Below are 23,258 nucleotides of genomic sequence, written 5' to 3' on the forward strand. Positions count from 1 at the left end.
TGTTTCTCTCCGTATAGAACCTTCCGTGTAAGGTTGGTAGCTCTTCATGTGCCCCATTCTGGAGAAGCAGATTTGTGGTCTGTTCTGCGTGTGAACGAGGTGTGGTTGCCTGTGGAACTGGGCTTCTAGCCTCCTGGGCTGGATGGGTCATGTCTTTCTAGAGGGTGTTGAACTCGAATAAACCGATCATCTGGCTCTAAAGGCAGAGCCTTGTGCAGGGGGCACGCTGGGATGCTCCCCAGTAGCCGCCCCACCTTGTTCCACCCCAGGAGACGGGCTTCCTGGAAACACCAGCAGGTCATTGGCCTCAGGCTTGGCAGGTTTGGGCAGACTCACCCCTGGCTCGGGGGCAGGGCTGACAGCATACCCACCTTTCTGCCAAGGCCACGGCCACTGGGACCCCCACTCTGCCTCTTCAAGCCCTCCCTCCCTAGACCCAGCCGTTCTCTGCCGTAAGCTTGTGGTTCTCCTGGTCCTGCTGTGTCTTTGCAAGCAGCTTCCTTATTGGAGATGCCATGTGTCCCATCGGGTGTCTGCTGGTGAGTCAGCAGCCGGAACGGGAATCCTGGCTGCCCACACTCTTCTTCCTCAGTGTTTGTCAGGAAACAAACATACCCACGGAAAATGCACACGAATACACATGGAATAATGTTCCTTCTTTTCAAAAACCTTCTGCAAAATTTTCTTTAGTGCTGAATTGTCTGCTGCCCAGTATATATTTTAAATGATCTTTCTGTGTGGTTAAATCCCGTAGCACTTCCTTTGTCTTCTCAGATTATTGGTGAAATATGCTCGCAGTTCTTATTGTGTGATTTGGAGTGTTCACATTTCCGCAGAGCACTCTCATCCTTTTCACAGGGATTCCCAGATGTGTTGGCTTAGTGTGATCGCAGTGCTGTGTTACCACTTAAACGTGCTCATTGCGTGTGTGGTTATTACACCTTGCCATTGACATCTGTCTTTACCCTTTAACACAGTTTATAAAGAGAATTATCTCTTGGATTTTCCTCTTTCTACTATCATTAGATTTACTGTTTTTTTGTTTTTAATGAAACTCCTCGAGGTGAAGGTTTTGTTATTTTTTCGTCACTTAAGGCTATGCATCCGCCTCTGAGCGTGGTTTTGGCATCATCCTGTAATGTCGACAGGCCCGTTTGCTTTTGTGTCAATTGTCTGTCATTGTAGTTGTATTTCCTTTGGGAGCAGTAAGTGTAGGCTTTCATTTCATCCTAGTCATATATTCTTTATACTTCAAATTACTGTCTACTTTTACTGCATTTTCATCAGAGAATGTGACATGTTCAGCTTTCTCTTTTAAGAAATTTGAGATTTCTTTGTGGCCTAGTGTATACCACATGTTTATTAATTTTCAGCGGATACTTAAAAATCTTCTATCCACTATTTAAGAATATACTTTTTTATATATGGTTAAATTAGACATAAAATGTATAATTATGTATAAATTATTCAGAATCAAGTTCTTTATTTATATTTTGATTTATTGAAATGTCTCAGGCAAAAACCTTGTTTCCGTAGATTGCTTTCCATTTTTAGTGTCTTTTTCCTCACACACTTGGGGTTCTGACCTCCAGCCCGGCTCCTGGCATCTCCTCCTCACTGTGGACGTCATAGCTGCTGGTTTAGATGGAGTGTCTGTCGTCTTTATTGCTCTTTGTCTTGATCCCACTTTTCTACCATTGGCATTGCCACTCCTGTGCCCTCTGGGTTCTGCTGCCTAGTTAATCTGAAATCCTGCCCTTTGGATGCTCTGACTTGCGGTGGCTTTTACAAACAGTGCAGAGCCCCTGGGGCGTCTCCGTGAGGCCCCGAGCTTCTCTGCCCCTTCTCCCCCCGGGACCATGACTCTTTGACCCCATCACCTTTAGTGTCAGTGACCGGGTCTTTTACTTCACATTCAGTCTGTGGCCGTCACCTTTAGGCTCGCCAGGTAGTTTTTGAAGAGACAGGTCTGAGTCACTTTAATGGAGGAATCCACCTTTGGGTCCCCCGCCTCCTTCCCGGCGCACCCCTGGCACCTGGCGTGAGCTGTGTGGGCGTCCAGCCCAGAGCTGTGGACTCGAGAAGGAAGGAGCAGGTGAAAGACCTCGTGACACTTGGTTACTAAGGAGCCACCACAGTGACCAGGGATCCCGCTTGCCCTTCGTTCCACAGAGGACAAATAAAATGTAGAAATAACCATTTCCAAAAATTAATGATGGTTAGATGGGGTTAGGATTGTGGACAGAGGGAGTGAGAGCCAGGCCACTGTGTGCTCTTTGCAGTGATTCTATTCACAGTTCAGAGTTTCTCCGCAGCAGACGGGGGGACAGTATCGTTGGAGCCTGGAGGTCACTGCAGGGAGAGGAAAGTGACCCGTGGGGACGGCGCGCTGGGCCTTCCAGGCTAAGAAGACGGGCTCTTGCAAAGTTCCGACCCGCTTCAAGGGAAGGACACGGCAGCAGTCGGGCTGCAGGCTGGTTCCTGCAGCGTCTCACAGCGTGGTGATGGCCGTGCCCGCTGCCGTTACGTGTTACAGTCGCAAACGGTCCTCCAGCAGACACCGGGAAGATGAATAAGACAATTTAAAGGCACATTTATGAGGTGGTTCTATTTGCATTGATTAGCAATTAGTGAGAAAAATAGACAAAGTACCAGAAACGTAAATTGACTTCAGTTAAATTACTCTGACAACGCAGAGCATGAAATTTCATCCATTAAAAAATGGTCAGGTAAGCTATAGCCATGATTTGAGATGCAAAGAACCATGTGGCTCCTGATCACTTTCGTCCTATTAAGTATGAGCCAATGTAACTTGAAAAGTCTTCAGAAATAATGACAGGACAGTTTTATCAACTGTGATAATTAAGCTCGAATGTGAAGATTTTCTGTAAGTCCAGCTTGTATGAAATACATACAGATATCAAACCCCTAACGTTAGTGACCTGTCCTTGAGAACCAGCTTTCCGTGTGAAAACACCGGCTGGGAGCCTGCTCTCCGGTACCCCGAGTGGTAAATCAACAGTGAGGCCCACACCCACCTGGACCCCATACACTGCTAAAGGGTTAGTCATTCAGTCGTGTGTGACTCTTGCGACCCCGTGGGCTGTGGCCCGCCAGGCCCCTCTGTCCATGGGATTTTCAAGCCAAGAGTACTGGAGCGGGTAGCCATTCCTTTCTCCAGGGGATCTTCCCAACCCAGGGATGGAACCCAGGTCTCCTGCACTTCAGGCAGATTCTTTATCATCTCAGCCACCAGGGAACATTCCTAGAGTGTGTCTAAACCACAGTAAAGACCCACATGTCGGTAACAGATACGATTGCTACCACATATAGGTAACAGTCATGTTTGGAGTAAAGTACTTAAAACATTGTTCCCTGGTCACTGAAAGTGGATATGGTTATTAGTAACACAGCCTTACCCAACACCTACAAAACACACAGATACACAGACACACATACACACACATGCACACTTAGGAACACACAGACACGCATATACATACAGGTACATACTCGGGCACACACAGACTCACAGAGACACAGCCGTCCAGATACACACGTAGGACTCGAACTCATAGAGGAAGCTCGGCTTTGACTGCGGCTTCCAGGCACAACCAGAGCCGGCATCACTGTGAGACCCAGTGATACGCAGGCCTTGCCCTCTCACCTGGATGACAGCTAGAGGATCCCTCCTCTTCGGGTTGTTGTCTGAGAAGACACCAGGCCGGGGGGGGTGGGGGTGGGGGGCAGGGGGCTGGGCCCTCGAGCTCAGTGAGATCCTGCCCCAGGCTCTCAGGGAGCGCCCTTCGGTCGGGTCCGAGCTGTGCAGGCTCTGGTCCCAGGGAGCTCGCAGAAGGTTACAGCAGTGATAACAGAGGCTCCAGAGCCCCGACCCTCGGGGCTCCGGGGCTGGCGCGGGTCTCCCACAGGAGACCGAGCCAGGCAGGCCATCCCCTCTGCACACAGGCTGTGGGTGATTTCCAGACACACGGCGAAGCGCACAGGGGTAGCCTTCTCTGTCCCTCACTGTGCCCATGGCCTTCCCGCACGCTCTGCCGCCCTCCCCGCCTGGCTGGGAGTGCAGAAGTCCCGTTTCTGCCCGCCCTTCCCTGCAGGCATCACGACTTTTACCATTCAGTTCAGTTTAGCAATCTTGATTCCAGCTTGTGCTTCCTCCAGCCCAGCATTTCTCATGATGTACTCCCGCATATAAGATAAATAAGCAGGGTGACAATATACAGTCTTGATGTACTCCTTTTCCTATTTGGAACCAGTCTGTTGGTCCATGTCCAGTTCTAACTGTTGCTTCCTGACCTGCATACAGGTTTCTCAAGAGGCAGGTCAGGTGGTCTGGTATCCCCATCTCTTTCAGAATTTTCCACAATTTATTGTAATCCACACAGTCAAAGGCTTTGGCATAGTCAATAAAGCTGAAATAGATGTTCTTCTGGAACTCTCTTGCTTTTTCGATGATCCAGCGGATGTTGGCAATTTATCTCTGGTTCCTCTGCCTTTTCTAAAACCAGCTTGAACATCTGGAAGTTCTCAGTTCATGTATTGCTGAAGCCTGGCTTGGAGAATTTTGAGCATTGCTTTACTAGCGTGAGAGATGAGTGCAATTGTGCGGTAGTTTGAGCATTCTTTGGGATTGCCTTTCTTAGGGATTGGAATGAAAACTGACCTTTTCCAGTCCTGTGGCCACTGCTGAGGTTTCCAAATTTGCTGGCATATTGAGTGCAGCACTTTCACAGCATCATCCTTCAGGACTTGAAATAGCTCAACTGAAATTCCATCACATCCAGTAGCTTTCTTCATAGTGATGCTTTCTAAGGCCCACTTGACTTCACATTCCAGGATGTCTGGCTCTAGGTGAGGGATCACACCATCGTGATTATTTGGGTCGTGAAGATCTTTTTTGTTTAGTTCCTCTGTGTATTCTTGCCACCTCTTCTTAATATCTTCTGCTTCTGTTAGGTCCATACCATTTCTGTCCTTTATTGAGCCCATCTTTGCATGAAATGTTCCTTTGGTATCTCTAATTTTCTTGAAGAGATCTCTAGTCTTTCCCATTCTGTTGTTTTCCTCTATTTCTTTGCATTGATCGCTGAGGAAGGCTTTCTTATCTCTCCTTGCTATTCTTTAGAACTCTGCATTCAGATGGGAATATCTTTCCTTTTCCCCTTTGCTTTTCACTTCCCTTCTTTTTACAGCTATTTTTAAGGCCTTCTCAGACAACCATTTTGCTTTTTTGCATTTCTTTTCCATGGGGATGGTCTTGATCCCTGTCTCCTGTACAATGTCATGAACCTCCGCCATAGTTCATCAGGCTGTCTGTCTATCAGATCTAGTCCCTTCAATCTATTTCTCACTTCCACTGTGTAGTCATAAGGGATTTGATTTAGGTCATACCTGAATGGTCTAGTGGTTTTCCCTACTTTCTTCAGTTTAAGTCTGAATTTGGCAATAAGGAGTTCATGATCTGAGCCACAGTCAGCTCCTGGTCTTGTTTTTGCTGACTGTATAGAGCTTCTCCATCTTTGGCTGAAAAGAATGTAATCAATCTGATTTTGGTGTTGACCATCTGGTGATGTCCATGTGCAGAGTCTTCTCTTGTGTTGTTGGAAGAGGGTGTTTGCTATGACCAGTGCGTTCTCTTGGCAAAACTCTATTAGCCTTTGCCCTGCTTCATTCTGTACTCCAAGGCCAAATTTGCCTGTTACTCTAGGTGTTTCTTGACTTCCTACTTTTGCATTCCAGTCCCCTATGATGAAAAGGACATCTTTTTGGGTGTTAGTTCTAAAAGGTCTTGTAGGTCTTCATAGAACCGTTCAACTTCAGCTTCTTCAGCGTTATTGGTTGGAGCGTGGGCTTGGATTACTGTGATATTGAATGGTTTGCCTTGGAAACGAACAGAGATCATTCTGTCATTTTTGAGATTGCACCCAAGTACTGCATTTCAGAGTCTTTTGTTGACTGTGATGGCTACTCCATTTCTTCTAAGGGATTCCTGCCCACATAGTAGATATAATGGTCATCTGAGTTAAATTCACCCATTCCAGTCCATTTTAGTTTGCTGATTCCTAGAATGTCGACATTCACTCTTGCCATCTCCTGTTTGACCACTTCCAATTTGCCTTGATTCATGGACCTAACATTCCAGGTTCCTATGCAATATTGTTCTTTACAGCATCTGACCTTGCTTCTATCACCAGTCACATCCATAACTGGGTATTGTTTTTGCCTTGGCTCCATCCCTTGATTCTTTCTGAAGTTATTTCTCCACTGATCTCCAGTAGCATATTGGGCACCTACCGATCTGGGGAGTTCCTCTTTAAGTATCCTATCATTTTACCTTTCATACTGTTCATGGGGTTCTCAAGGCAAGAATACTGAAGTGGTTTGCCATTCCCTTCTCCAGTGGACCACATTCTGTCAGACCTGTCCACCATAACCTGTCCGTCTTGGGTGGCTCCACATGGCATGGCTTAGTTTCACTGAGTCAGACAAGGCTGTGGCCCTGTGATCAGATTGGCTAGTTTCTGTGATTATGGTTTCCGTGTGTCTGCCCTCTGATGCCCTCTCACACGCCTACCATCTTACTTGGGCTTCTCTTACCTTGGACGTGGGGTATCTCTTCACGGTTGCTCCAGCAAAGCACAGCCGCTGCTCCTTACCTTGGAAAAGAGGTATCTTCTCACAGCCGCCTCTCCTGACCTTGAACGTGGAGTAGTTCCTCTCAGCCCTCCTGTGCCCCGCAGCAGCCGCTCCTTAGAACTGGAGTTGCTCCTGTCGGCCGCAGCCCCTGTCCTTGATGCATTTGTAAGTAAACGTGAAAATCCAGCTGTTCCTGAAAAGCCACATCTCTGCAAACACAGACACCAGGGGAAGGACGGGAGCAACAAGGCAGCCAGCGGAGGCGCACTCACCCTGGGCCCGGCTGGGAGCGCTGCCTCTGCTGGGGGCCGGGCTAGCCTCCTCCAGCTTCTAGGGCACTTCTGACAACTCTTGTGAAACCACACACAGGTGAAACCCAGCGTTTAGTTGTGTGAGCGTCAAGCGCACTTAGTAGCTGAGAGAGAGACCGCCAGGGCCACTGTCTGCAGTTTGTGGCTCACGATCACAACCTGCCTGCCGAGTGCCCGGAGAGCATGCGGTGAGCAGTGTGTGGTCACCTCGGAGGCCTGTCCACTCCTTTGCCCACAGACAGCGTCTGCAGTTTCTGAGTCTGACAGGGATGGAGAACTGTGTTTTACATGATTTTAAAATGCATTTTCATTAAAGAAAAAGCAAACAGGACATTTTGTTCCAAGAAAGTTCATGACCTGTGTCACTGCCAATCACCGCAGGCAGTGGTTGTCCTAAACTCACCCCCCGGTGACAGCGGAGTCTGGTCACAGGGCCACCCTTCGTGATGTTGGAGAGGTGCCGTCTGCGAGGTCAGCGGTGGGGACACAGCTAACTCAGCATTACCTGTCTGCTGTGTGTTTCTAACCTCATTTGTTCAGAGGATGTTGTTTGCAGTGCTGACTGTGGCCGAGGCCCCATGCAGATTCTAGGGAGAGCGATGAGCAAAAAACCCCCACAAGAACAAGGTCCCTTCCTCCAGGCAGCTTCCCAGGATTGCTGCCTGCCTTTTTTTGTCACACTGGGGCGCCAGGAGGGCCCAGGGTCATGTCCCCACCTTAGGCTCAGCTGAGTAGCAAGCCGATGCCCGGCAGACCCGTGTGGTCACAGCTTCCAGGAGGTGGGACGTGCGGTCTGAGCACAACCCTCTCACCCTGTGTGCCTGCTCCTCGGCACCCAGTGGGGACAAGAGGGGAGGACGCTGACTGAGATGGGCTCCCAAAGCAGGTGGGCGGCGGACCCAGGGCTCGCCAGTCTCCCCTCCCCGCCCGGGAAACCTCTCTGCTGCTGAGGTTGTCTTTGGACTTAGTAAGTCCTGGCTGACTCCCACATTCTGGCTTGTCTCTGCCCCCAGTGCTGGGGCGGCTGTTGAGAATGTTAAGTTGGGGTTTGCTCACCAGGTCCCCCTGTGTCCTGGTGCCAGGCTCGGGGTGCAGAGAGGGCCCCGCTGTGGGCAGTGGGTCGGACCCTCGCCGCCTGGCCTGGGGCCTGCGTTCCCACACAGAGCCTGCTGCCCCCCTGCCCACCGTGGGCCCCGTGGTCAGAGCTGGTGCTGTGCCCAAGGACTGGCTGACGCCTCCCTCTCCTTCGCAGGAGCTCGAAGCAGAGCGTCCCGGATGAGCGGAGCCTCAGCCTGGAGGGCGGCGTACTGGCCGAGGCCCTGCAGCGCTACCTGCCCTACCTGGAGGCCCTGTCCCAGGCCGCCGCCGCCGATGCGCTCCCGGGGCCGGAGCCGGACAGGCCGCCCGCCCAGGTGATCCTCTCAGCCCTCAGGTGGGGCGGTGACCCTTGTGGCCCCCAGGTGGGGCGGTGACCCTCATGGCCCCCAAGGCGGGGGGTGGTGACCCTCACCACCCTGTGGTCGGGGTGTTTTCGTCCTCTGGGCACACACAGGGGGCGTTTCCCGTGCCTGTGGACCCTCTGGGCTCTCCCCTTGTGTCCTGGGCGAGTGGGGGGCGGGGTGGGGAATGGGGCACCTCCCCGCCCCCGGAGGACCTGTGTGCACCCCGTCCTCCTGCGTCCCCTGAGAGCTGTCGGTCTGCACCAGCTGTCAGGGCCTTGGGAGGGAGTTCCTTCCGCAATGGGGCCACTCTGCTCCAGAACCCTCCGGGACTCGAAGGCCACGGAAAAGAACAGTTTACAGAAGCCACGAGCAGTCTCGTAACCTTCTAGATGGGAAAGGAGGCGTGCTTTTATGACAGCTGGTGAAAGCGGTGTTGCTAGCTGTTGACTTGCCTGGGGGAGCAGGGCCTAGAGGTGGCGTCAGGGGCCCTCACGCGTCGCGAGGAGGGACTGCAGGGGGAGCACCCAGGTCCACGTGCTCGGGAGGCTGGGGTGTGTGACAGCCACACTCCCGCCGCCTGCAGAACTTGGCCTTGGGTTGGACCCAGAGGCTGCCCGGAAGGTGGGTGAACGCCCCGAGCTTTGGTCCCGTCAGTCCTCTGACCCCTCCCCACGCCTCGCGCCTGCGGGTTGGGCCACTCCCCCCACGCTGTGACCCTCTGACCAGCTCTGCTGGGTGTTGGTGGGAAACACGCCCCTTTCTGCAGCCTCAGGGTCAGCGGCTCTTCCCTGTTGGTAGCTCCGGAGGAGGGGCGCTGCCTCGGTTCCCCTGGGTACCGCAGCCCGAGCGGCCTACATCAGCCTGGTTCCCAGACGCCTCCCGGCTTGGGCTCCTGGCCGTGCGGGGTGGCCATGTGGGGTGCGGGGTGGCTGTGTGGGGTGGGGAGTGGGGCGGCCGTTCGGGATGCGGGGCTGCCGTGCGGGGTGCGGGAGGGGAATCGCACTACAAGGGAAGGCAGCACCCCCACTCCAGCCCGCGGCCGCTGCTTCCAGGGGAGCTGCCTGAGCGGGGTTTAAAGGCCCTCCCGCAGCCGCCTGCAGGCTCCTCGGTGCAGGCGCGGGCGTGGGCCATGAGCCCTGCTGACCCGGCCGCCCTGACACTGTCCCAGCGTACGTGCTGATGAAGCGGGCGCCACACTGTGCACTTTAATGTGAAACTCAGGTGATCCATCTTGCATTTTCTGTGAAGCAGACACCCGTCGATGAGGGGCTGCATCGACACATGACCCTGTTCTGGGGGCTGGCGGAGGGCAGCCTACGAGGTGGCCGAGGTTCTGATGCTGTGGGTCCTCCCCCGGCGCTGTGCGGCCTTGGGAGGCCGCTACCCTCTCTGCCCTCCAGGGTCCTGCCGTGACGTTGGGCAGTGATGGTTGGGACGTCAGCGGCAGGATGAAGCACAGAGACAGGAAGCTGTCAGCCCAGGGCTCAGTTCATCGTAGTTTCTAGAAGTAGTCATCCCTGCTTTAGAGGCAAAACGGAAGCCAGGTCAAGTCTGAAAGCCATCTGCTGGATGCTCAGAGGCGTGCTTGACTCCATGAGAGACTCACAGGGGTGCGGCCCACTCACAAAGAAAATCTGATCTGTGCCCGCCCAGCACCCAGAGGCGAGGCCACACCACCGGCCCGGGACGGACCCTGTCTACTGTCAGAGCAGAAAGCCAGCCTTGCTCCTCGGGCTCTCGATGCGGGGGATTTGAGAATGTAACAGAAATCGTTTGGGGCTCCCTCCAGTGGCCTGGCGAGTCTACCAGCCCGGCCTCGACTCCGTCGTGGGGACCCCCAGGGCGGGTGCTTGGGGCCCCAGGGCGCGAGCCGTCAGTAATGAGCACCCCGCGTGGAGCTCCCACAACGGGAGGGCGGGGACGCAGTGCTCCATCAGCAATAGGCACCGGAGAAGTCTGAGTGGAAGGCGTTACAGTGAAGTTTCCCCGCGAAGCGTTTTAACGGGTCTTCCTGCTGAGGTGGCGGTGGTGCTGAATGAAGTCTTCAGCCCAGGTCCTGGGCGAGCGCGGCAGCCCACTCATCTGGGCAGTGACGGCAGTCCGTGGCGGTCAGTCCCGAGCCCGTCGGTCCATTTCTCGTTCAGTTTTGGCCACTCTATGGCGTGAGCTCTGGCAGCAGAACTGGAAACACGTGGGCAGCCTTGCCTCCTGGGCCCCGGGTGGCTGGTCATCGCCTGGAGGGCACTGAGCCGTGGGTGCCTGGGAGACCGGGGGTTGGGGTGACGGTGGCCACAGTGGGGTGTGGGAGGTGGGGCCTTGGTCCTCTGCGAGGGGCCGTGGCGATGCCCAGGAGCGCGGGCGGGCTCAGCTCTGCCTACCTCTGGGGCCCAGGCTCTGACCCTGGGATTCCCGCAGAGCCTCAGTGCCCGCCCCACGCGTGGCGGCCCAGCCCCGGGCACGCTCCGGCACCTGCCGCATCGAGGGGGAGCCGCCGCTCTCTGCTGGGACCGGTTGTTCCTCCTGAGGCTGGGCCCTGGGCTGCACGTGAGAGGACGCCCGTGCCCCAGGCTGCTCTCCGTCTCAGGACACGGGGTGTGGACACACCGCGGTCCTGTCCAGCCGCCTTCAGCAGCTGCCACCAGCCAGCAGGTCTGGCTTCTACGGTCTTTGAAACTCCCACCCAGGGGTGACCGCACCTGGGGTCCTGCTCCTGTGGTCATGCTGCTGCTCCTTGCAGTGACCAGCGAGCCCTTCCCCTCTCAGAAACGCCCAGTTTGAATAACGGATTCCGTGGTCATCTCACCACACGGCTGTTTGAGCATGACGGTCACAAGGATGGCTCAGAAAATGAGCACTCGGCGGCTCAGGGCTCAGGAATTTTTATTCTGTGTTGAGATAGATGCTTCTCAATATGTAAAAAAGGTGCAAAAGTCTAGAAATTATCCTCTCTGTCCAAGGTTGAACTGAGGAGAAAGCTCTCATCATCTCTGATGAGCTGCCGTGGACTCGGGTGTGAGAAGCATTCATGCAGACCTGGCCAGGGTTTTGGGTGGTGCTGGCTGATCTCCCCTCCCCTGTCAGCTGATGACATATCTCAGTTGGAAGCGTTAGCTTTCTACACTGATGATGCAACCAATTTCCAGTGGATTACTTTGTGAATCATCTTTTCTGTGTATGTGTCATCAGATATCTAGCTGTCATGATTGTCAGAGAAGTGCTGTGAATTTATCGTGTTGTATTGTGTTGTTTAGTACTGATGACTGGCTGAACTTGAGCCGGATGGGCACGTGGGGTCAGGAGCTTCCCAGAGGATGGGTGTTGGACGAACAAATGGAAGTCAGCAGCTGAAGATGTTTGGATTATCTCAAAGGGCAGAATGTCAAGAGACCACCCCAGTCCACTCTGACAATAGGAATAAGCCAGGTGAGCTACTGAACCATAGCCTTAAAGGAAAAAACCCAGGGAGCTGAGAATACAAAGAGCCCTGAGTGAACTACATTCAGAAAGGGAGGCGATCCTTCCAGGGGAGAAGAGACGCAGAGACTTCCCTGGAGGCAGGGACCATGGGGGGACGCGGGGCAGAATGCAGCTGAGGTTTTTAAGGTGCTGTTTTCAGTGGAGGCTAGCATGAGGGTCGAGTCCAGAGTCAGGCTGCATGGAGCACCGGGTGCCCAAGATAGGAGCTGGGAGCTGGGAGAAGGGGCAGGCACTGAGAGACGTCCTTCCAAGAAGCGCCAGACTTGCTGAGCACACCTCAGCCCTTGAGGCTGGGGATGAGGCAGCGTAGTGGAGAAAGACTGATGTGTAGGGTGCAGAAAGCCAGGAAAAGAAGTTTCTTGCACATGTCGTGTGGGGCTGTGAATCAGAGAGAGCTCCAGGTTCAGAAAGCTGGCGGCTGTCTGCAAAGCACGAGGCAACGCTCCAGGCTGACTCCAGCTTGGAACCTGAGCCCTGAGCCTGCCCTCAGCATCTGACTGAATCTGACTGACTCTGCAACAAAATCCACGCCCATTTCAGTGACAGATTCCATGGACTCGGACGGAGAGAAGAAGGGTTAAATATCATCTGCTTTGGTCTCCACTGGTCATTCATGCAACAATCAGACATACAATCCCAATTATGTATCCAACATACAATCAAAAGTTGGGAGATGCGTGAAGGAACAACAAAACATTACTCTGGTCAAGAGAGTAAAGAATTGATAGGAAGAGACCCAGATATGACTCAGGTGTTGGAATTACTAGAAAAGGCCATCTTCATAAGTAAGGTAAGTATGTTAAAGGATTGAGTGGGAAAGGTGAAAAAGCATAAATGAACAAATGGAAAATTGCAGCAGAGAGATGGAAACAGTAAAAAAGAACCCAGTGGAAATGCTGGAAATTAAAGGAGGATCAGAAGTGAAGAACTCACTGGAGGAGCTTAATGGTAGACTGGCCACAGAAGAGAGAAGAATCAGTGAATGTCAAGTCAGGTCAGGAGACATGGGCAAAAATAAAACGAAAAGTACAGAGAAAGAGTGTGGAATGGAACATAGCACGCGAGACATAGGGCGCGACGTCATGCGCTCTGACATGTGTGATCAGAATCCTAGGTGGGAAAGACAGCAAGAGAAGGACGCAGAGGGATTAAAGAAACGGTGGCTGGTGTTTCTCCAAAAGTTGATAAAACTAATCAAAACATAGATGCAGGAAACTTACTGAGCCTCAAGCAGGATAAATACAGAGAAAACAAAATCATATTGGGGGAAAACTTAAGCTAAAGAGAAAATCTGAAAGGCATCCTCAGGTAAAAAGCTGCCTTGCATCTGGGGGGCTGCTTATGAGGACGATGTCTCCTGTCTCGTTAGCAGACGAGAAAGCAGTGGAACCACTAGAAAGGGGACGAAACCCTGTCAGCTTGAATTCTACACTGTTCGCAACTGCAGGGCGAGCAGGAAGGGTCTGTGTCTGGAAGACTCATGCCTCAGACATGCTGAAAGACATTCTTTAGCTTAAAGAAAATTGATATAGAGACGCCAATATCTACTAAGGGGAAGAAAAGAGCCAGAAATGGTAAACTGGGAAGTAACCACAAATGAGAAACCCACATAACATATGTAGTGTCTGGAGAAAAACAATTGGATATTTAAGGCAAAACAATTAAAACATACTGTGATGTTTTTAGCTCATGTGGAAGGAAAAGTACATGACGGGAAGAGCACCGGGCGTCGGGAGGAGAACTGTAATTAGGTGGAAAGCGCAGAAACTCGGCCCTGAAGGTATTGTTCTGCTTTCACATGTTTATGTTTTAAGCCAAGGCCAGGTCCCCAAGTTGCCTCCTCCAGACCCAGCTGAGCACACCAGGCAGCCTGCAGGTTGGGCCTGCTTCCCTGGGGCTCTGCCCGAAGCCAGGCCTGGGGCCGGATCCCAGCTCAGGCCCTCCTCCCCGGAGGGCTTGTCTCCTAATCCACGAAATGAAGGTAGTCGTGTGTCTATGCAAGGGTGGCTGAGAGGGTCAGAAAGAAGGGAAACACGTCAAGTCAAAGCCCAGCCTGGCCCTGGCTCTCGGAAAATGCCATCCACGCTGTGACCATCTTCCTGAGTCCTCCGGGCGGACCCTGCAGGCAGCGCGCCTGCCGCCTGCCTCGCGCTCCCTGCCTCGGAGCACCCCCTGGGCCTTCTGACCTGCAGGCATGAGGCTGTGGGTGCAGCTGCACTGGAGGATGGATCGGGAGGAGGGTGCGCTGGAGCGGAGGTGAGGGAGGGCAGGGGCGGGACACCGCACCTGCTTCCTGTCCTCCGTGGTCTCCGAGACCAGTTCCAAGCTACCTAATGGAGCATCACGGGCAGACGTCCGGAACTGAACACCCAGGCTTCGCGTTGCTGTAAACGTCCTGCGGAAATCATCGCCCCTATGGTTTGGAATTAACACCCCTTCAACCTCAGACTTCGTGAGCTCTGGAGACGGATAGCAGAGACCGCAGCAGAGGTCACAGGCCCTGTGGTCACAGCCCAGTGTGAGGCTGCTCTGAACGTAGGGACGCCCGTCCTGGCGACAGCGCTGCCAGTGAGAACGACACCTGCAAGCTTCCAGCGCGGGGAGCGGCGGGGCACTTGGAGCCTGAAGAGCGTGGAGCACCGACAGCCCTCCCGCTGTGTCAGAGGGAGGCTGGGGACGCCTGGCCAGCACCGCCTTCTATGGCCGCAGCACAAGCACAACGCACCCCAGCTGTCACGAATGCCCTGGAAGCGGGGTTTCCGAGGCCGCCGCCTGTGGCACTGTGGGGCCGCCTCGTTAGGCAGCCTGTGGACAGCCCCGCCGCTCCGCTCTCTGTCACGCCTGCAGCAAGTGTGTCTTGATCAGCGTGCTTGTCAACGCTGCCTTCAGGCTGTGAGACAAACTGGAGGAAATGTTTGTTATGTGGTCAAAAGATGGCCCAATTTGGGCTTCCTAATTTGTTTTGGATGCTTGGCACAAGAGAATATCTGACGAGAGTGAGTGACCAGCGTATACACAAAAATCTCCCTCGCTCAGCGTCTCCTGGCATGTGGCATCTCAGAGCCTGCAGGCTCTGGCAGGCTGAACTCGTAATTGAGTGATCTGGGACTGGGGCCGGCGGACTTCCATGGGAGGAAGGCGCCCGACTTTCGGGTCCAGGACCCCAGCCCCAGCACGGCTCGGGGCAAAGGGTAGACGTCCAGGCAGGGCTGCGATGCGCACTGTGGCTCCAGGAAGCAGCCCTGGTTCCCCCAGCTCAGGATGACTACTGCCTTCCAAACTGCCTGTCACCAAACCGCTTTGATACTCTTTCCACTATAGTTACTAAGGTCTGTGATTTGACTCCCATTGCAGTTGGCAAGCTATTTGAAAACAGGCCCGTGTTTGAGGCCTTCTTCCCCCAGAATGTAGAACGTGGTCCAGACCTCAGCGCACAGCAGCGGTGGTGATGCTGGAGATGCTGATGGCGGCCACCATCTATCTAGAGCCTCCTCTGAGCCATGTGCTGAGCTGGGCACCTACACTCTCCCTAATACACTGCTGTAAGAACAAAAGGATTCTGGGCCTCCCCTCCCCACAATGTTGCAAGTGGTAAAAGCAGGGCTCACAGAGGTTAGGAAGTTATGCAGACCATGCAGAACGGTGCTGACAGGACTGGGCTGGCTTCCCCAGCATGCCCCTGTCCCTGGGTCACTCCGCAGACCCTTGAGGGGTGTGTGGGGAGCTGTCTGCGTGTCTCGTGTGGACCACGGTGGGTTGAGTAGCGTCCCAGGCCCCTTTCAGCCATGCTGACTGCCTTTCCCAGCTGTAGCACACACAGCCTGCACCGCACCCGCGAGGCCCAGGTCAGACTGACCTGGCTCGTGGTGTGAAGGGTTCACGTGCCAGGTGCTGGAAGCTGGCCAGCTCTCACGCTTCTTGGTCACTAATCTCCAGGTTCGGGCAACTGCCGTCTTAGCAAGTCTTCAGCTTTACATTAGGGAACCTGAGGTCATAAAACACCTTCAGATCAGGGCTTTGCGAACGGTCCCAGGGTCTTATTGACGCAGAGCTTCGAGTGGACATAGTCCACGGTGGCTCCCCCAGGGCTGCGCCGGGGCCGAGTCTTACAGGAGGCGCAGGTGTGAGGTGGTGAACAGCGGCATCACTGGTGTGAGCGGGCTGGGAGCGAGCCACAAGGAAGCGGGAGCCCCTCCACGTCTGTGCGGGGTGCCGTGGCCGCCCCGCTGCACTTGGACTTAGATGGCCCATTAGGGCAAAGGTCACCGAGAGCAGAAGCGGGGTCTGAGCCAGGGGCCAGCACCCTCTGCTCCCTCGTCCGGACGTGAAGCCGCAGATGGGGTGACCGTGAGGATGCTGGCCTGGGCACCCGGGGGGCGGGGTGCACGGTCCCTGACACCAGGGCCCCTGCCTTCTCTCATGGGACCCGGCGTGACTTGGGAGAGCTGACGTTTCTGTGAAAGCCTCTCTCTCTTCACCTTAACTTGGCTCAGACCACACAGGGACCCCACAGGCTGTTCATCCTGGTCCGTCCGTCCAGAGCTCACGGGGCTGATGGTAACCTGTGTGGTGCGGGGCCTCCAGCGCCCTCTCCACCGACTGTAACGGAAGCCCTTCGAGCAGAAGCTGCCTTCGTACATAGAGGGCCGGTGCTTCTGGCAGGTTGATGAGCCTCTCAGAGGCCGTGCAGCCCCGCGCTGGGACCCCAGGTGCTCCTAGACAGCCTTGCTCAGTGGGAGTTTAGCTGAACTTGAGATTGAGCCTTGCACCCAGATTGTGCAGAAGTGCTGGAGGGCTGTTCGCTGTGGAGGCGTCTTGTCTCCTCCCTTCCTTCTCTCCCTTGTGAATCTTCTTCTTCTAAAGGGAAAGCAGTTGATTTCAGCCAGCACTTGGACGGAATTAAACATTTTGATGACAACTACAATTACACCCCTGGTGGCTCAGACAGTAAAGAATCCGCCTGCAATGCGGGAGACCTGGGCTAGATCCCTGAGTCAGGAAGGTCCCCTGGAGGAGGGCAACCCCCTCCAGTATTCCCGCCCGGAGAATCCCCATGGACAGAGGAGCCTGGCGGGCTACAGTCCACGGACTCACAAGGAGTCAGACACGACTGAATGACTAAGGACAGCACAGTTACATCATTTTAGACATAAAAGCAATGTTACAGATAATGGTCAGTCTCCTGTAGCGGAGGAGAATGAGCGTCAGAAGATCAAGCGATTGGCCCAAGTTCATGTGTGAGACAGGAAAGCAGGAGGCAGCGCTCCCAGGCTCCTGACCCAGGCTCGCCACCCCAATCTGTGCTGCAGGCTGAACCTGTGTCATTGATAGGAGCAGACAGCAGCCTTGGGAGTCTGAACCACCGTCGTAAGTTCAGTGGTGGCTGCACGTCTCAGCTAGGTCCCCAGGCACGTACCCCGGGCCCGATACTGTGCCTCAAGGGAGGGGCACGTAGAAAATGGGAACCCCGAGATTCTGAGAGCTTGCGGCCCCGGCACCGCACCCGGAGCACACTGTGAAGGCAGCTCCGAGTCAGGTCCTGGTGGCAAATTACTGTTTGTCCATGAAATTTTGATGGCGCCGTGTCAGAGGCAGAAACAGACTTCTAACGTTTTTACAGGCATCCCTGAGGTGAGGAAACTGGGCCTTGTTTTGTGGGCAAATCAGAGTGTGACAAGACCACATCCTCCTGGGAGAGTGTCCCGAGAGAGGAGGGAAGGCAGGGGAGGCCAGGGAAAGGCCTGGGTCCACGCTGTGTGTGAAACCAGGGGCCCCGGCAGCGTCGCCGGCTGGACAGCACTGTCAGAAGGATCAGATTCAAAAGGGGGTTCAGTGACCAGTGAAGGGAGCTGCGGGCAGACGGCAGACACAGGGCGCTGCAGCCCTGGGGAGCCCCTCTGCGGAGCTACAGCAAACGCCGGGGCAGGGAGAGGTGTAGGCAGACCTTCCCTGAGGAACACGGCGCCGGAGAAGGGGTCAGCATCACTCCGAGGCGGGAAACGCAGACCCGACCGGCAGGAGCCTCCTCACTGCTCAGGGCGGCACCAGAGGCAGACAGCGGTCACTACAGTAGAAGACGGTGAGTGCCGCCCGCGGCGGGGGCACGGTCCGTGGCTCCCGCACAGTTAGCGCAGGGCTGCCCACCAGCCAGCCCCACTCCCAGCCAGGAGGAAGGAAAGCCCACAGAGGCTTGTCCACGGCTGTTCGCAGCAGCGTTCCTCACAGCAGCCCCAAAGCAGAAAGAACCCAAAGGTTCCCCAGCTGATAAACGAAAACACAAGTGCGTCCTCTGTCCTTAGAGCGGACTTCACGGGTACAAGGGAGCGCGGCACCTACCGCTGCCTGGTGACACACCTTGGGGTCGGCATGCTCGGGGCGAGAAGTGAAGTGATAGTCGCTCAGTCATGTCCGGCTCTCTGCGACCCCACAGACTACACAGTTCATGAAATTCTCTAGGCCAGAGTACTGGAGTGGGTAGCCTTTGCCTTCTCCAGGGGATCTTCCCAACCCAGGGATGGAACCCAGGTCTCCCTCATTTCAGGCGGATTCTTTACCAGCTGAGCCACAAAGGAAGCCCGCTCCTTGCAAGAAGCAGACGCCCAATGCTGCGCGGGGCTGTGCTGCAGGAAGAGTCCGAGGGAACAGGCACAGCGGGAGAAGGACGCAGATGAGCCGCTGCCTGCGGGAGGGGAAGCGGAAGGGGTGCAGGTGTCCGGGCGGCAGACGGGTGGTGTCCGAGCACTCGGTGGGGGCACTGAGGACAGATGGGCCGAAGTTCGCAGCGTGCGGGCTATGCTTCAGTAAACCTGCTGTGGAAAGACTGCGGGAGGAACGCGGGCGCACCCACCCGTCGGTGGAGGCGAACCTGGGCGTGCTCCAGCTGCGCCTTCGGGGTGCCTGGTGTTGGAACGTGCCTTCGACCCAGACCCGGGGGCCACTTCGGGGCGTGGCTGACGATGGGCGCTCACCCGCTGTTTGTCCCCCGCCCCTGCAGGGTGAGGACCCTCTGGCCGACAGCGTGCTGACCTTCGTGGCCCAGAAGTCCGCTCTGACCTACGCTCCTGCGGCGCGCCCTGACTTCGCGGGGGTCCGCCCCCTGCGCACACTCCACCGGTTCCAGCCGGATGAGCTCAGCCCCAAAGTGGCCAGCGGGGTGGACAGGCAGCGTTTGGTGGCTGCTCTGGGCGCCTATGCAGCCAGGAAGGCCGCTGCGCCCGCCAGGGACGGCGACCCCGAGCCCCGCGGCCTTGTGCGCGCGCCTTGGAGAGCGGCCCGGGTCCTGTCGGCGCCGGCAGCCCCCCAGAGATGGCCTTCGCCTGCAGACCCCAGGGACGCCCAGGTCACAGACAATGGTAAGCACCCTGTGTCTTTTCGGAGGCTCCAGTCTTTCTCTGGCACCTGCCTGGGCTGGACCTTCGAGGGTCTCTTCCCCTTCCCCGGGCTCCCCCTTAGAGACCGGCGGGGTGTTGGGAAGTGGCCAGGGTGGTCCTGTGGGGAAGGGGTGTCGGACTTGGGTGGGGGGCTCTGTGTTTAGCTCCCCTGCCGGGACACCCTCAGTGTTTCCTGGCCTTGTTGATAAAGATGCTGTGGGGAGGGTCACAGGCCCATCGGGCCCACGTGGAGTCTGCAGGATGGACTATGAAGGGGCTTCACAGTTCCACACGCATCCCCACTCCCGTGGGCAAGCTCACGCCCAGCTCCTTGGTCTGTGAGAATTGCGGGTCCCCAGGAGACCCCAGCCTAAAATGAGTGCCCTCCTAGTTGCTGTGAAGGAACTTGGGCCTGTGAAGTGACCAACCCCCAAGCCACACCCCAGCACCCTGGTGTGAGTCAGCCCTGTGGTGGTCATCGCTCGGGGGACGGATGCCCGCTGGCCAGGCCTGGTCTCTATGATGCCCAGGGCCCTCATCTCTTCTAGCAGGCTTTCCCTGAGACTGTAAAATGTAAAGTGAGATTGTGATCAGTCTGACTTCTCCTTTGAAGATATGCAAATCATAACATCTAGCAGGTAGCAGATTAAAAAAAACGCAGACTGCCAACCTGTTCCGGTTGGCGCTCCCGTGAGCAGAGGCGTGACTGAAGCCGCTGTGCTTCCCCCATTGCCCACGTTGTGCCCTCCAGCTGGTGGCTCTCTCCTCAGCCCCCTTTGTCCAGCTGGAGGGGGTGCAGAGCTGTGACTGCGGGGAAGGGTGGATGGCCATGCGCTGCTCCCGTCTCGGGGAGGAGGGCGCACCGGGCTCAGGTGGCCCCGGCGGGCAGCCTGCGCGTTCCCCTCCCCGGGACTGCGCCCGCTCTAAACCGCAGGCTCCCCCAGAGCCCCTCTGGCCGGCCTTGCTGCCTCTCGCTGCCCGTCCCAGCCGTCGGCGGTCTCCGCGGCCGCTGTGCTTCCTGACCCGGCCCCGCTCAGCACCCATCACCGCAGTCCGCCCGCTGCCGACGCCCGCCCCGACCCCACGACGGGCAGGCAGAGGCCTGTGTGCGGAGCCCTGCCCCTCTCCATGGTGCTGACGCCACGTCCCTGCCGTGTGTGACCACCCCGCCACCGCGGGTGGCATCTGAGCGCCCCTTCTCTGGCTCCTCCCTCACCGCCCCCAGCTTAACGCAAACCCGGTTTGCCGACTGCGTCTGCCCCGGATGTGGGAAACGGGAAGAGGGAAACACCGCCTCAGGCGGCAGGTGGCCGGCTCCGGGTGTCTGTAGCGCCCCCCGCCCCGGGGTCAGCTCCGTCCCCCATCACCGGCCCCTCCCCGCTCCGCACACCGGGAGGTGCGGGGCTTGCGGAACACCCGCGGAGATGCTTCTCCTCTCTCCGGTGACCCTTATCGACTTTGGGTTGTGGTTTTTCCTGTGCTAAGCTGCAGTGTTGGTTATCTTTTTATATATGTTGTCTCCCCGGCTGCACCGTGCGCTTTAAAGGGAGTCACTAACATGTCAGTCACAGAACAAGCAGAGAGCCTTGTAGGACGGGCGCCCACACACGGGCCACTGGGCCCCGACAAGCAGCTCCCGGCTCCTCTCGCTGCTTCTGTGACCCCCCTCCCCTGCACGCCCGCGTCAGGTTTCATCTGTCACGCTCTGCACTGCATTGCCCAGAGACACGGCTCGAATAGACCTCACCGAGTAGCTTTATCACGTGCTAAAGATGATGCTGATGTCTTCATATCACCAAACAGCTAATCCGTGCTTAAATGTTTCAGTTGAAAATTTTCTTTACAGTTGGTTCTTTGAAGTCAGATCTGAAGAAGGCTCATTGAATAGGTGGATGTACCTGTTCAGCCCCTTTTCTCCCTCCTTTCTCCCCTTCCATCATTTTCTTTTAAATATCTGAAAGTTTCAGGCGCACAACATTTTAGTTTGAAACCTGTGTGCACTGCAGAGTCGTCGCCACCAGAGGCCTCATTGCCATCCATCGGCATGCAGCTCACCTCTAGACTCATTTGTGACCCCAACCCTTCTCTGGCAGTCACTGATCTGTTCAGTGTATCTACGAGTTTTTGTTTAATTTTGTTTGTTTTGGATTCCACATATGAGTGAAATCCTATTTCCGCCCGACTTGTTTTACCACCTTAATACCCTCTAGGTCCATACATGTTGCAGCAAATGGCAGAATTTCATTCTTTTTTCGTGACTGAGTAATATTCCATTATATAGGTAATTGATAAAGATGTGCTGTGGCATACACACATCACATCTTATCTTTATCCATTCATCTGTTGATAGACACTTTTGTTGCTTCCATATCTCGGCTGTTGTAAACAATGCTGAACATGGGCTGCATGTTATATATGGTTTTTGAATTAGTGTTTTTGCTTGCTGTGGGATAAATACCCAAGTGTGGAATTGCTGGATTATATGGTAGTCTTTTTCTTTAGTTTCTTGAGGAGCCTCCATACTCTTTACTAAAGTGGCTGCATTGATTGACATTCCCACCAGTAGCCCACGAGGGTTTCCTGCTCTCCACATTCTGCCCAGTCTTTATTTTTCTTTTCTTTTCAAAAACAGCTATTCTAACAGGCATGAGGTGACACTCCAGTCTGGCTTTGATTTCCATTTCTCTGATGATTAGTGATGCCAAGCTTCTTTTCATGTGCTTGTTGGTCATCTGTACATCTTCCTTGGAAAAATGCCTATTCAGATCCTCAACTCGTTTTTAAAAATCAGGTTGTTTGGAGTTTCTTGTTGTTGCTGTTGAGTTGTATGAGTTCTTTTTATATCTTGGGTATTAACCCTTTATTGTTATATGATTTTCAGATCTCTTTTCCCTTTCAGGAGGGTGCATTTGCATTTTCATAATGGTATTCTTTGTTGTGCAGAAGGTTTTTAGTTTGACATTGTTCTGTTTGTTTATTTTTTTGCATTTGTTTCCCTTGCCTTTGGTGTCAGATCCACGAAAATATCTCTAGGATGTCATGAAGTTACTGTGCATGTTTTCTTCTAGGACTTTCAGGGTTTCAGGTCTTACATTCAAGTCTTTAATCCATTTGAAGTTAATTTTTGTGTGTGGTGTAAGGCTGTAGTATAGTTTCATTCTTTTACATGTGGCTGTTCAGTTTTCCTGACACCATTTACTGAAGAGACTGTCTTTTCTCCATTATGTATTTTTAGCTCCTTTATTGTAGGTTAATTGACCGTACAAACTCTCAGTTTTGTCCCATTGATCTGTGTGTCTGTTTTTGTGCCAGTACCACGCCGTTTTATAACTATGCCTGCATGTGTGGTCAGTCGTGTCTGGGGACTGGGGCTCCTCTGCCGATGGAGTTCTCTGGGCAAGAATCCTGGAGTGGGTTGCCATTTCCTCCTCCCGGGGATCTTCCCATCCCAGGGATCAAACTGACATCTCCTGAGCCTCCTGCATTGGCAGGCAGTTTCTTTCACCACTAAGCCACCTTGGAAACCTGTTGGGGTGGTATGAACATTTTAACAAGATTAATTCTTCTGATGCACGCACAAGGAATGATAACCTTGCCTGCTAGAGAATCCTTGGTTGGAGGTTGTTTCCTTTCAGCACTTTGAATATGTCATGCCATTCCATTCTGGCCTGCAAAGTTTCTGCTAAAAAACCTGCAGACAACCTCATGGGGGTTCCCTTGCATATAAAAAGTTGTTTTTCTCTTGCTGCTTTTAGGATTTTCTCTGTATCCTTAACTTTTACTGTTTTAGTTATAATATGCGCTGGTGTTAGTAGAGGTGATGGAACAACGGACTGGTTCTAAATTGGGAAAGGAGTACATCAACGCTGTATGTTGTCACCCTGCTTGTTTAACTTATATGCAGAGTACATCATGCGAAATGCTGGGCTGGATGAAGCACAAGCTGAAATCAATATTGCTGGGAGAAATATCAATAACCTCAGATATGCAGATGACACCACCCT

At 54.4% G+C, this 23,258-nt stretch overlaps 1 protein-coding gene across 6 annotated transcripts in view; it reads left to right on the forward strand.

The window, feature by feature from the left end:
• The window catches only part of PTPRN2 (protein tyrosine phosphatase receptor type N2), a 606,878-nt gene that overhangs the window by 195,119 nt on the left and 388,501 nt on the right, over nt 1-23,258 (forward strand). For all 6 annotated transcript variants that reach the window (XM_070478762.1, XM_070478639.1, XM_070478844.1 and 3 more), the window contains 2 exons: nt 8,218-8,377; nt 18,879-19,236. In XM_070478762.1, the coding sequence (XP_070334863.1) occupies nt 8,218-8,377; nt 18,879-19,236 (518 nt within the window). The remainder of the gene's footprint in view (nt 1-8,217; nt 8,378-18,878; nt 19,237-23,258) is intronic.

The sequence above is a fragment of the Odocoileus virginianus genome, chromosome 1, assembly GCF_023699985.2.
Source record: "Odocoileus virginianus isolate 20LAN1187 ecotype Illinois chromosome 1, Ovbor_1.2, whole genome shotgun sequence".
NCBI lineage: Eukaryota > Metazoa > Chordata > Mammalia > Artiodactyla > Cervidae > Odocoileus > Odocoileus virginianus.